At 29.2% G+C, this 14,980-nt stretch overlaps 1 protein-coding gene across 1 annotated transcript; it reads right to left on the bottom strand.

Annotated features, from left to right (window-relative positions):
• Nucleotides 1-7,273: 7,273 nt before the first annotated feature.
• On the bottom strand, nucleotides 7,274-8,447 carry LOC119602105 (retinin). The gene is made up of 2 exons (XM_037953436.1): nucleotides 8,286-8,447; nucleotides 7,274-8,217 (listed from the first exon to the last, which is right to left on the bottom strand). The coding sequence occupies exons 1-2, from the start codon at nucleotides 8,295-8,297 to the stop codon at nucleotides 7,450-7,452; spliced, it is 780 nt and encodes a 259-aa protein (XP_037809364.1). The 5' UTR covers nucleotides 8,298-8,447; the 3' UTR covers nucleotides 7,274-7,449.
• Nucleotides 8,448-14,980: the final 6,533 nt, after the last annotated feature.

Here is a 14,980-nt window from a genome sequence, read left to right as displayed (position 1 = left end):
CTATAGACTAGACTATAGACTAGACTATAGACTAGACTATAGACTAGACTATAGACTAGACTATAGACTAGACTATAGACTAGACTATAGACTAGACTATAGACTAGACTATAGACTAGACTATAGACTAGACTATAGACTAGACTATAGACTAGACTATAGACTAGACTATAGACTAGACTATAGACTAGACTATAGACTAGACTATAGACTAGACTATAGACTAGACTATAGACTAGACTATAGACTAGACTATAGAAACTATAGACTAGACTATAGATAGACTATAGACTAGACTATAGACTAGACTATAGACTAGACTATAGACTAGACTATAGACTAGACTATAGACTAGACTATAGACTAGACTATAGACTAGACTAGACTATAGACTAGACTAGACTATAGACTAGACTAGACTATAGACTAGACTATAGACTAGACTATAGACTAGACTATAGACTAGACTATAGACTAGACTATAGACTAACTAAAGACTAGACTATAGACTAGACTAATAGACTAGACTATAGACTAGACTACAGATTAGACTATAGACTAGACTATAGACTAGACTATAGACTAGACTGTAGACTAGACTATAGACTAGACTATAGACTAGACTATAGACTAGACTATAGACTAGACTATAAACTAGACTATAGACTAGACTAAAATCAAATTTCCCGCTAGCAGCTAAAACGCATTTTTTCCGCAATTGCCATTTCAAAAACGTCAAATTGGCATTACTGTTGGTATGAGAGGCTTATGTACTACATATTATGTGGAGAGCTCAGTTGCTTTCATGTGCACATATTCAAGCTGACGCATGAGTAGAGAGCAAAATAAACTAGTCAGAGGATTCATTTGTTACTCTCTGCCTATGACCGGTTGATAATCAAATCAATTAATTATTTCATTACAAAAAATTCGCAAAATCTTTGTTCTAAAATTTCTGGTTATTTAAAATCATTCTCAAGTACAATAAATTTCATCACAAACAACTGCCTATCTAATATTTAGTTTACTTTTTTTTTTTGATTGTTTACTTATTTATTTTAAACCCATCATATGCATAGATTTTAGACCATTTGTAAGTGATCTCAGAGGTTTTTGTCTCAGTAACTGACAGACAAGTCTACAGTTCATTAACTCAATTCAATGTTTATTTATCAAAGCTAAGAAAGAATTTCCATAAATGTATGTCTATTGAGACCATAAACAAAGCCAACTGAAATGAAAATGGGGTTGCGTAATTTTCTAGTGAAACTCAATTTCCAGAGCAGGGAACAGGACCCCTTAAATTTTACTCATTTCATAAAAATATTTTCTCAACAATACAAATTCAATTATTTACATACCTACTGTTCATATATTTCCAAACAATTAAGATTTTTCTATTGCTTTTTAGCTGTCAGACAATATGCCATAGAAAAAGGTAAATAATTTCTAATACAAGACATTTCTTAGAATTATTACAACTCTATTTGAGGTGTTTTCATTATTGAAAAATTAGCCTTTTTTAACAAACTGTTTTAGATAATTTGCATTTAAAAGTTTTCCTATGATATTAAGTTTAAATAAGTACATTAAAAAGGTCAAAGGTCAATTGAGCTAAATCTAATGTTATGCAAATTGCAGCAAATTTCTCAAGAAAAATAGGAGAGAATTCATAAATTAAACTTATATTTAAGAACTTTAAAGAAATTTCAATATATTTGCTTCTATTACATATTTACCATGAAATTTCAAAGACACAACCTCTAAAACCACAAAACTTTATAACGCATACAAAACCTCTAATTGTTATAACGAATCTCTGAATTTCCTTTTGTGTTAATTTCATAATTGAATGTGTGGTAAAGTATTACCACATAGAGTAAAGTATGACTACAACATTATTATCACAATTTAACTGCACAATAATGTCACCTATTGTTAATTAAAATCAATGTCATTTACATACCTAAACATTGTATATTATTGATTTTGAAAAAAGAAAACAAACAGAAAACATTTATGTTCATTTATTACGCACCAGTTTTAAATTATTGCCTCTGTTTCAGTAATACATTTCTCCAAAACAATATAACATTTATACGCTTGTTTAGGTTTGTAGACAACCGACAATTTAATTCTTATTAAAATCATAATACATTATAGAATAAAATGAAGTAAGAAATTTAAGTAGGACTTGGTCGATCAGATACCCTATTCATACCCTACACCACTAAAGTGGGGAGAGTTTGTAACATCCAAAAATATTGGTCCTACACGCCCCTTAAAGCGAACCAATCGGTTCAGGAAGATGAATGATAATGCCGATTTTCGTACTGATCGGGCCTAATATGACCGCAGACCCAAAGAAAAGTCCCCTTCAGAAGATAACTTGTATTACGAGAAAATTCTGCATAAATAACTTTAATGTAAATTCGTCTTCTTAGTTAGTTAGTTAGTTAGTTATTTAGTTAGTTAGTTAGTTAGTTAGTTAGCTAGTTAGTTAGTTAGTTAGTTAGATAGTTAGTAGTTAGTTAGTTAGTTAGTTAGTTAGTTAGTTAGTAGTTAGTAGTTAGTTAGTTAGTTAGTTAGTAGTTAGTAGTAGTTAGTTAGTTAGTTAGTTAGTTAGTTAGTTAGTTAGTTAGTTAGTTAGTTAGTAGTAGTTAGTAGTTAGTTAGTTAGTTAGTTAGTAGTAGTTAGTTAGTTAGTTAGTTAGTTAGTTAGTTAGTTAGTTAGTTAGTAGTTAGTAGTTAGTTAGTAGTTAGTTAGTTAGTTAGTTAGTTAGTTAGTAGTTAGTTAGTTAGTTAGTAGTAGTAGTTAGTTAGTTAGTTAGTTAGTAGTTAGTTAGTTAGTTTGTTAGTTTGTTAGTGTAGTTAGTTAGTTAGTAGTTAGTTAGTTAGTTAGTTAGTTAGTTAGTAGTTAGTTAGTTAGTTAGTTAGTTAGTTAGTTAGTTAGTTAGTTAGTTAGTTAGTTCGTTAGTTAGTTAGTTAGTTAGTTAGTTAGTTAGTTAGTTAGTTAGTTAGTTAGTTAGTTAGTTAGTTAGTTAGTTAGTTAGTTAGTTAGTTAGTTAGTTAGTTAGTTAGTAGTTAGTTAGTTAGTTAGTAGTTAGTTAGTTAGTTAGTAGTTAGTAGTAGTTAGTTAGTTAGTTAGTTAGTTAGTTAGTTAGTTAGTTAGTAGTTAGTTAGTTAGTTAGTTAGTTAGTTAGTTAGTTAGTGTTAGTTAGTTAGTTAGTTAGTTAGTTAGTTAGTTAGTTAGTTAGTTAGTTAGTTAGTTAGTTAGTTAGTTAGTTAGTTAGTTAGTTAGTTAGTTCGTAGTTAGTTAGTTAGTTAGTAGTAGTTAGTTAGTTAGTTAGTTAGTTAGTTAGTAGTTAGTTAGTTAGTTAGTTAGTAGTTAGTTAGTTAGTTAGTTAGTTAGTTAGTTAGTTAGTTAGTTAGTTAGTTAGTTAGTTAGTTAGTTAGTTAGTTAGTTAGTTAGTTAGTAGTTAGTTAGTAGTTAGTTAGTTAGTTAGTTAGTTAGTTAGTTAGTTAGTAGTTAGTAGTAGTTAGTTAGTTAGTTAGTTAGTTAGTTAGTTAGTTAGTTAGTTAGTTAGTTAGTTAGTAGTTAGTTAGTTAGTTAGTTAGTTAGTTAGTAGTTAGTTATTAGTTAGTTAGTTAGTTAGTTAGTTAGTTAGTTAGTTAGTTAGTAGTTAGTTAGTTAGTTAGTTAGTTAGTTAGTTAGTTAGTTAGTTAGTTAGTTAGTTAGTTAGTTAGTTAGTTAGTTAGTTAGTTAGTTAGTTAGTTAGTTAGTTAGTTAGTTAGTTAGTTAGTTAGTAGTTAGTTAGTTAGTTAGTTAGTTAGTTAGTTAGTTAGTTAGTTAGTTAGTTAGTTAGTTAGTTAGTTAGTTAGTTAGTTAGTTAGTTAGTTAGTAGTTAGTTAGTTAGTAGTTAGTAGTTAGTTAGTTAGTTAGTTAGTTAGTTAGTTAGTTAGTTAGTTAGTTAGTTAGTTAGTTAGTTAGTTAGTTAGTTAGTTAGTTAGTTAGTTAGTTAGTTAGTTAGTTAGTTAGTAGTTAGTTAGTTAGTTAGTTAGTTAGTTAGTTAGTTAGTTAGTTAGTTAGTTAGTTAGTTAGTAGTAGTTAGTTAGTTAGTAGTAGTTAGTTAGTAGTTAGTAGTAGTTAGTTAGTTAGTAGTAGTTAGTTAGTTAGTTAGTAGTTAGTTAGTTAGTAGTTAGTTAGTTAGTTAGTTAGTTAGTTTAGTTAGTTAGTAGTTAGTTAGTTAGTTAGTTAGTTAGTTAGTTAGTTAGTTAGTGTAGTTAGTAGTTAGTTAGTTAGTTAGTTAGTTAGTTAGTTAGTTAGTTAGTTAGTAGTTAGTTAGTTAGTTAGTTAGTTAGTTAGTTAGTTAGTTAGTTAGTTAGTTAGTTAGTTAGTTAGTTAGTTAGTTAGTTAGTTAGTTAGTTAGTTAGTTAGTTAGTTAGTTAGTTACTTAGTTAGAAGGATCATAACACAAGGAGAGGAAAACTATTCATCAAATACCATTCAACTCACTTTTAGTTTCTTCCGAGATATTCAAAAAACCATTCGTCCCACTACGCACGGTCCCCGCCCACATGCTCCTGACTCATTCTGCATCCAGCACTGAACGAATATTGCCTCCCGTACTGACGATAGTAGTATTATGATATCTAAAGCTACTGGCTTGAGAAATTGCAGTAACATCTAGGCGAAGACGTTTTCCAAAGATAACATGGCACGACAGGCACTCTAAGATAGATATAAGACAAATTTTTGTATGAGTTACGAACATCAACACTAATGTCATTTACCCTCTCCACTAGAATGGTATAGGGACATAACACTCTGCTGACATAGTTGCAGTTGACAATCAATTATAACATCTATTGAATTTGGAAAATGTTAAGATTTTAAAAAAGGTCACTCACTACTCAATCATGTCTATTCATAATCTATTTAGATTGCTTGTCCATAATCTCTCGCTCTACATTCTTTTTATACATATTTTTTTGCCATTGAATAAATTTTATAATGTTGTATTTAGACGCTTTTTTCTTAATTGTTTTGGATTTTAGTGTCCTGCAGGATTGTTCCTAGAGTGACGTCATCTTGCCTAGTAGTAATTTTTGTTTTAGAATATAAACATTTGCCTAAGGAAGCAAAATATGTTCCGGTATTATAAAGTACCTTTTGTTTTTTTTTTAGCCATTTGTTGTATATTGTGTATATATTGTATTTGTTGTATATAGAAGACATTGTTGTAGTTTAATTAAAATTTCTTAGGCTTTTTAGTTTCAAGTCAACGTAGTAAAGTGTTGGTATTTTAAATAGATCTGTATGGTAAAGAGCAGTATGTTTTTGGGCGTTATTTTTAAAATAGTTTTAATCTGAATGACATAAATAGAATAATGCTTTCTTCATTTCGAAAGTAGTATCTTTCTATAGCCTAACAAACTCAGATTAAAGGAAGAACCCAGTGTGAACTTATTTTGTTTAAACACACAGTGTCAATTCATTGTGCATTTTATTTATAAAATCTATTATAATACCCGACGTAAGTCCACATAATAAATGTCAACCCTTCATGGTAAGTCAACTAAGTACTTACATATAAAGTTATTTGTAAGTCATTACTATACTCATTCTATGTAATCCAGGCGGTATGTAGTAGTCATTGAAATGTAAGTTATTGGGTAAGGAAAGTAATCACTAAACTAAGTCGTTAAAAAAAGTTCATTAAAAACCTTGTATTACACGTGTAAATCTAATTAGTCTTACAAGATGTGAACATGTAATAAACTTTAAAACATTTCTAATAAATAACAAGTAAGAAATTATAGTCGGGCGAGCCGACCATATGATACCCTACACCTGTTATAAAAAAAATGTGATTTAGTTTTCATAATAAAGCATTGTAGTTGAATTGTACCTTGCCTCAGATTAATTAATCAATTAAGCCATTTATAAAATTTATAAAATTGTGGATATTTAAGTCAAATTTTGAAGGGAACTTTGTATAGGTGCTATGGTCAAATGAGACCCTATAATTATAAAGTTCATGAGAGTCATCAAGGCTAGTATAGCACTTGGTTTTGCAGCTTTTTGTTGAGATACGAGTATATTAAACATAATTATGAATTTAAAAGCCCTATTCGTCGGGTTGGGGGCTATGTGAAATAATGGACCGATGTTAACCATTTTCAATAGGCTTTATCTCCGGTACTATAGAAGATCATGTGCCAAATTTCATTGAATTATCATCAAAATTGCGACCTGTAGTTTGATTACAAGGTTTATAAGCCCTATTCAGTGGTTCAGTTGTATGGGGGCTAGGTGAAATAATGGACCGATCTTAACAATTTTTAATACGCTTCGTCCCTGGGACAATAGAAGATCATGTGCCAAATTTCATTGAATTATCTTCAATATTGCGACCTGTAGTTTGATTACAATGTTTACATGGACGGACAGACGGACGGACATAGCTAAATCGACTCAGAAAATGATTCTAAGCCGATTAGTATACTTTAAGGTGGGTATAGGACCAATATTATTGTGCGTCACAAACATCAGCACAAACGCAATATACCCTCCCCACTAAAGTGGTGTAGGGTATAAAAATATATTACACTGAACAAAAAGTTTGCTAAGGCAATTAATAAATATAATTTTGACGCCAAAACAAACCATTAACTAAAGTAAATTTTATCGTATGTACAGAAACTGTATACCACCAACTCTAAGGATAAATAAAATGTATTTACGTGTTGTTATTTTTAGTCACCTTTTTGTAATAAATATCAAAGTGTGTCTTTCTTTCTTCGTACATTTACTCCAACGAAGGACCATTAGTTAAAATAATTTGTTTCAATTACTGTTTGTCTTCCCCCTGCCCCAAAGAAAATCCAAAAAAAATTCTAAAAATAGATTTTATGAAATTATAAAATGACGTCATACGATTAAAAAAAATGTTTGCGGCCTATAAGTGTCTCAGTGACAAAGAAATTCTTTGTATTTTTAAGTGTCCTTTAGTTATTATCCTTAAGTACATTAAACGCTTTACGTTGTCCTAATTAAATTATTCAAAAACATTTATTAAGGTTCACTTGAGGGTGTGTGCTTGTGTGTGTGTGCGTACAGTTAAGGTAGTGAGTTTATTTTTAGCTGCTGGGAAAATTAAAAGATTTCTTTTGGAAATTTGATTACTATTTGACTTTAATAAGTTGCACTTTTGAAGGATATTAAATAAGGGGATTAAAGCAGGAAGGTGGCTACAGCTAAGATGTTAAGCAAATTAAAAGTCCAGCAGGTTTTGTTCATATTTTTTTTATTTCAAACAAAAATTTTGCAACCAAAATATTAAACATTTCCTTGCTTTTACTCAACCAAACCTATAATTTTGGGATTATACATCATTTGTTATAAAAATATAAATTCAAAGTCATTCTGAGTGAGTCTGTCTGAATCTCAGTTTTCCACAACATGAGGAGCATAAACCAGGGGTGTGTGATAGGCACGAACAATTTGAGAGGTAACAGTTCTAACGGCTGGTGCCACTATGGGCGTAACAACTCGAGCATGATTATGAACCACAGTTTGTCGTTGATGCGATACGGCGGTAGGAATTTGTTGTACAACTTCACCAACTTTTGCTATGCCTGGCTGTTGTATGGTTAAAGTTTCGGGGGCAATTACGGTGCGTTGACCAGGTCTTGTGGAAATGGTAATGGGTAGAGGTATAGATTCGGCAGGTAGAATACGATGTTGTATGGTTGCTGTTGATCTGGCTGAAGCCAAGGGTGAAGAGGAACTTAGTGAACTGCCGGCAGAGCCTGCAGTGGCAGTTGCTTGTGCTGACGAAGAGATTAAGAGAGAACCTCTTGAGAGACCAGATGTTGAGGTAATGCTGCTTATAGCTGAAGAAGGCTTAATTCTAGTTAAAGCTGCTGGGGCTGAACCTGCAGCAGAGCCTGGAGTAGAACTTGCAGCAGTAGCCAGTGCTGGAGCAGAACTAGCAGCTGAACTTGCAGCAGATTCATTAGATTCTTCTGATAGGGCCTTACTTGATTTATCTTCGTCCGATATGGCATTAGATAAGGATGGTATGGAATTGCCCAGTGTGCTTGTAGATGATTTGCCGTTGGTTAAAACACTATAAGGATCATTGGGTACAACATGATGTAAACTGGAAATGGCAGCTTCACATAAACACACAAATACCAAACATATGGCAACCTTAAATTATAGGATATCCAGCTTTAACACTAAAAAACTCCAAAAAGAAGCTACTAACTCTAACTTACCAATTTCAACATGTTTCTAATTATAAACCAATAATATTATTCTTTTTAAAAGCAAATTATAAAAGTTAATTCTATTATTTTAACAGCTAAATTAAAACTGATAAACAGAAAAATAGACTAACTACTTTTATAGTTCATCGCACATCTTTTGAAATCTGAATTTGCACGACAACAATACCTAACTAAACCTGATAATTTTTACTAAAGTTAAATACTTACAAAACATTTAATTCTAATATTTAATTTATGGCTGAATAGTTTTTTCTTTAAACTAAAATTGATTGACTAGAACGCGGCAAATTGTAACATTTTCTTAAAAAAACTTATAACAAAAATCAATTGTCAATTGTTGACAGATTGTAACTAATAAAAAAAATATAGAATTTCACTTGGTATTTTTAATGCTTTATAATTTTCTTAATTATTTAGCAAATAAAATTTTCCCTTTTTAGCCACCTTGGCCCCTGCCACGTATGAGCGATATTAATTTCTGTACCAGTAATTTATTACAAAATCTTACGTAACTTTTTCTTTTGTTTAGTCAAGTTAATTGAAAATTTTTAATTGCAAAAATACAAATTTATTTATTTTCTTGTTACAATACATTCTTAGGACTTGTGTTGTAATGTTATTAAATGACTACAAGTACATTTATTTTTAGTTAAAACGTCTTAGAAACAAAATTTGCTACAAAGGCCTGGGTAATGTCATTTTGGGACAGAACATCTTTCCCCGAAGTTGTATTAGAGAAAGTGTTAGATAACAAGGAAATGTTTGGGGAAATGTTCTAACAAAATGAAATAACAGTTTGCACGTGTCAATCGATTGTTTAATTTAAATAACTTTGTTGAATGTATTGAGAAGAGATTTAAAATAAAAATTTAAATAGGTTTTTCATTAGAATTGGCTGAAAAATATGTGAAAACAGGATGTATAATTAGGATGTTATGACCACATTTCTAACAGTTGCGTGAGTTAGTGTTATGTATATATGTATGTGTATGTAAAAATCAAAAATTCCTATTTAAAAGTTATTGCTAAATAACGATCGAACTACTAACTAACTAACTAACTAACTACTAACTAACTAACTAACTAACTAACTAACTAACTAACTAACTAACTAACTAACTACTAACTAACTAACTAACTAACTAACTAACTAACTAACTAACTAACTAACTAACTAACTAACTAACTAACTAACTAACTAACTAACTACTAACTAACTAACTAACTACTAACTAACTAACTAACTAACTAACTAACTAACTAACTAACTAACTAACTAACTAACTAACTAACTAACTAACTAACTAACTAACTAACTAACTAACTAACTAACTAACTAACTAACTAACTAACTAACTAACTAACTAACTAACTAACTAACTAACTAACTAACTAACTAACTAACTAACTAACTACTAACTAACTAACTAACTAACTAACTAACTAACTAACTAACTAACTAACTAACTAACTAACTAACTAACTAACTAACTAACTAACTAACTAACTAACTACTAACTAACTAACTACTAACTAACTAACTAACTAACTAACTAACTAACTAACTAACTAACTAACTAACTAACTAACTAACTAACTAACTAACTAACTAACTAACTAACTAACTAACTAACTAACTAACTAACTAACTAACTAACTAACTACTAACTACTAACTAACTAACTAACTAACTAACTAACTAACTAACTAACTAACTACTAACTAACTAACTAACTAACTAACTAACTAACTAACTAACTAACTAACTACTAACTAACTAACTAACTAACTAACTAACTAACTAACTAACTAACTAACTAACTAACTAACTAACTACTAACTAACTAACTAACTAACTAACTAACTAACTAACTAACTAACTAACTAACTAACTAACTAACTAACTAACTAACTAACTAACTAACTAACTAACTACTAACTAACTAACTAACTAACTAACTAACTAACTAACTAACTAACTAACTAACTAACTAACTAACTAACTAACTAACTAACTAACTAACTACTAACTAACTAACTAACTAACTACTACTAACTAACTAACTAACTAACTAACTAACTAACTAACTAACTAACTAACTAACTAACTAACTAACTAACTAACTAACTAACTAACTAACTAACTAACTAACTAACTAACTAACTAACTAACTAACTAACTAACTAACTAACTAACTAACTAACTAACTAACTAACTAACTAACTAACTAACTAACTAACTAACTAACTAACTAACTAACTAACTACTAACTAACTAACTAACTAACTAACTAACTAACTAACTAACTAACTAACTAACTACTAACTAACTAACTAACTAACTAACTAACTAACTAACTAACTAACTAACTAACTAACTAACTAACTAACTAACTAACTAACTAACTAACTACTAACTAACTAACTAACTAACTAACTACTACTAACTAACTAACTAACTAACTAACTAACTAACTAACTAACTAACTAACTAACTAACTAACTAACTAACTAACTAACTAACTAACTAACTAACTAACTAACTAACTAACTAACTAACTAACTAACTAACTAACTAACTAACTAACTAACTAACTAACTAACTAACTAACTAACTAACTAACTAACTAACTAACTAACTAACTAACTAACTAACTAACTAACTAACTAACTAACTAACTAACTACTAACTAACTAACTAACTAACTAACTACTAACTAACTAACTAACTAACTAACTAACTAACTAACTAACTAACTAACTAACTAACTAACTAACTAACTAACTAACTAACTAACTAACTAACTAACTAACTACTAACTAACTAACTAACTAACTAACTACTAACTAACTAACTAACTAACTAACTAACTAACTAACTAACTAACTAACTAACTAACTAACTAACTAACTAACTAACTAACTAACTAACTACTAACTAACTAACTAACTAACTAACTAACTAACTAACTAACTAACTAACTAACTAACTAACTAACTAACTAACTAACTAACTAACTAACTAACTAACTAACTAACTAACTAACTACTAACTAACTAACTAACTACTAACTAACTAACTAACTAACTAACTAACTAACTAACTAACTAACTAACTAACTAACTAACTAACTAACTAACTAACTAACTAACTAACTAACTAACTAACTAACTAACTAACTAACTAACTAACTAACTAACTAACTAACTAACTAACTAACTAACTAACTAACTAACTAACTAACTAACTACTACTAACTAACTAACTAACTAACTAACTAACTAACTAACTAACTAACTAACTAACTAACTAACTAACTAACTAACTAACTAACTAACTAACTAACTACTAACTAACTAACTAACTACTAACTAACTAACTAACTAACTAACTAACTAACTAACTAACTAACTAACTAACTAACTAACTAACTAACTAACTAACTAACTACTAACTAACTAACTAACTAACTAACTACTAACTAACTAACTAACTAACTAACTAACTAACTAACTAACTAACTAACTAACTAACTAACTAACTAACTAACTAACTAACTAACTAACTAACTAACTAACTAACTAACTAACTAACTAACTAACTAACTAACTAACTAACTAACTAACTAACTAACTAACTAACTAACTAACTAACTAACTAACTAACTAACTAACTAACTAACTAACTAACTAACTAACTAACTAACTAACTAACTAACTAACTAACTAACTAACTAACTAACTAACTAACTAACTAACTAACTAACTAACTAACCTAACTAACTAACTACTAACTAACTAACTAACTAACTAACTAACTAACTACTAACTACTAACTAACTAACTAACTAACTAACTAACTAACTAACTAACTAACTAACTAACTAACTAACTAACTAACTAACTAACTAACTAACTAACTAACTAACTACTAACTAACTAACTACTAACTAACTAACTAACTAACTAACTAACTAACACTAACTACTAACTAACTAACTAACTAACTAACTAACTAACTAACTCTAACTAACTAACTAACTAACTAACTAACTACTAACTAACACTAACTAACTAACTAACTAACTACTAACTAACTAACTACTAACTAACTAACTAACTAACACTAACTAACTAACTAACTAACTAACTAACTACCTAACTACTAACTAACACTAACTACTAACTACTAACTAACTAACGAACTAACTAACTAACTAACTAAAACTACTACTAACTAACTACTACTAACTAACTAACTAACTAACTACTAACTCAACTAACTACTAACTACTAACTAACTAACTAACTAACTACTAACTACTAACTAACTAACTACTAACTAACTAACTAACTAACTAACAACAACAAACAAACAAACAACAAACAAACAAACAACAAACAACAACAAACACAAACAAACAAACAAACAAACAAACAAACAAACAAACAAACAAACAAACAAACAAACAAACAAACAAACAAACAAACAAACAAACAAACAAACAAACAAACAAACAAACAAACAAACAACAAACAAACAAACAAACAAACAAACAACTAACTAACTAACTAACTAACTAACTAACTAACTAACTAACTAACTAACTAACTAACTAACTAACTAACTAACTAACTAACTAACTAACTAACTAACTAGCTAACTAACTAACTAACTAACTAACTAACTAACTAACTAACTAACTAACTAACTGATGTATTGTTCCGTCAGACTTTTCTCTAGTTTATACAGCTATACTAATCGTCAGACTTCATTATCTCAAGTTGTGAACTTTATAAGTTAAGGTAATTAGACATAATCAAAATGCAATTATATCCTACAGTTTTCCTACAATATACTACCTTTGACTTCTGAGACTTGCAAAAACATATAATATATGACCATTTTGTAGCGGAAATGGAAATTTTAACTAACAAAGCTTCTTCTTGTCAAAATATATGACAAAATACTTTTTCATGGTTATTAAACAAAAACAAACACAATCTCTCATTTATCTTTAAAATTACTACAAAAGATATCGGATTAGCTTTTCTAAACTTATTGTTAAAAATGTAAGAAAACAAAGTTAGCTTTAGGGATATTTTATGCTTTTAATTTGATTATACAACACAAAGATTTCATATATAAGTACTTACATATGTATGTATGTAATAATAAAATATCAAAAATGATGCAAAATACCAAATAAATGTCATCATATTTGGCTGCACACCAAAAATTACAAGAGAAGAGGGGAGATGAAATGTATTTACAAACAAAAAATTCAAATCCCCTTAAATTACTTAAATCCATTCAAATGTAAAGCTTTCCTTAGAAACTGTTTGCAACATGTACGTATGTATGTGCTTGGAAACACAATTGTATGTATATGTAAGTATGTATGTAGCAAGTTGCCATAAGACAATCGGATTAAATGTAAACTGATTCTTTTGACTACTTTTTTACAGTATATAATTACTTGTACTTACATTTATACTGATGTACATTTGCAATTACATATTTACATGTATGTTTGTAAACTTCCAGAAAACTTTTGTTTCTTGCATTTGTGAGAATAAATACGATGTTAAAAGGATGAACAAATATTAAAAACTTAAAATTAAAATAATTTGCAAATATTTGTTATATAATTGTGTTCAAAATTGATTTATGTTATGTTAAAGAATTTAAGCTTTAATTTTAATGCAAATTTTAAATACAAATTATGCTGGACTGCAAAGCATTCTACAGTCTGGACTATAATCTAGATTATAGAGCATTCTATTGTCTGGACTAGAGATAAGTCTATAGTTTGGACTATAGAGTAGTTTATAGTCTGAACTATAAAGATGTTTATAGTCTGGACTATAGGTCAATCAATTTATTCCATATTATAGATTAGTCTATTGTCTGGACATAATCTGGAATATAGATCTGTCTAAATTCTATTTTAGTCTATAGTCTCTACTGTAGTTCAGTCTATTGTCTGGACTATATATCAGTTTATGGTATGGACTATATATCAGTTTATAGTCTGGACTATAGATCAGTCTATAGTCTGGACTATAGATCAGTTTATAATTTGTACTGTAGGTCGGTCTTTAATCTGGAATATAGATTAGTCTATAATCTGGACTATGGATCAGTCTATACTCTGGACTTTAGATCTGTTGATAGCCTGAACTATATATCAGTCTTTAATCTGGACTATAGATCTGTCTACAATCGGGACTATATATCATTCTATAGTGTGGACTATGGATCAGTCTATAATCTGGAATATAGATTAGTCTATAATCTGGACTATGGATCAGTCTATACTGTGGACTATAGATCTGTTTATAGCCTGAACTATATATCAGTCTTTAATCTGGACTATAGATCTGTCTATAATCGGGACTATATATCATTCTATAGTGTGGACTATGGATCAGTCTATACTCTGCACTATAGATCAGTCTATACTTAGTCGGGACTATACATCAGTCTATAGTCTGGACTATATATCAGTTTATAGATCAGTCTATAGTCTATACTATAGTCTATAGTCTGGACTATTGATCAATCTATAGTCTGGACTATTGATCAGTCTATAGTCTGGACTATAGATCAGTCTATAGTCTGGACTATAGATCAGTCTATAACCTGGACTATAGATCAGTCTATAGTCTGGACTATAGAT

The sequence above is a fragment of the Lucilia sericata genome, unplaced genomic scaffold, assembly GCF_015586225.1.
Source record: "Lucilia sericata isolate MDLA Ls3-8-SP2 unplaced genomic scaffold, ASM1558622v1 Contig000207F_arrow, whole genome shotgun sequence".
NCBI classification, from domain to species: domain Eukaryota; kingdom Metazoa; phylum Arthropoda; class Insecta; order Diptera; family Calliphoridae; genus Lucilia; species Lucilia sericata.
This window is presented reverse-complemented; position numbering and strand designations above follow the sequence as displayed.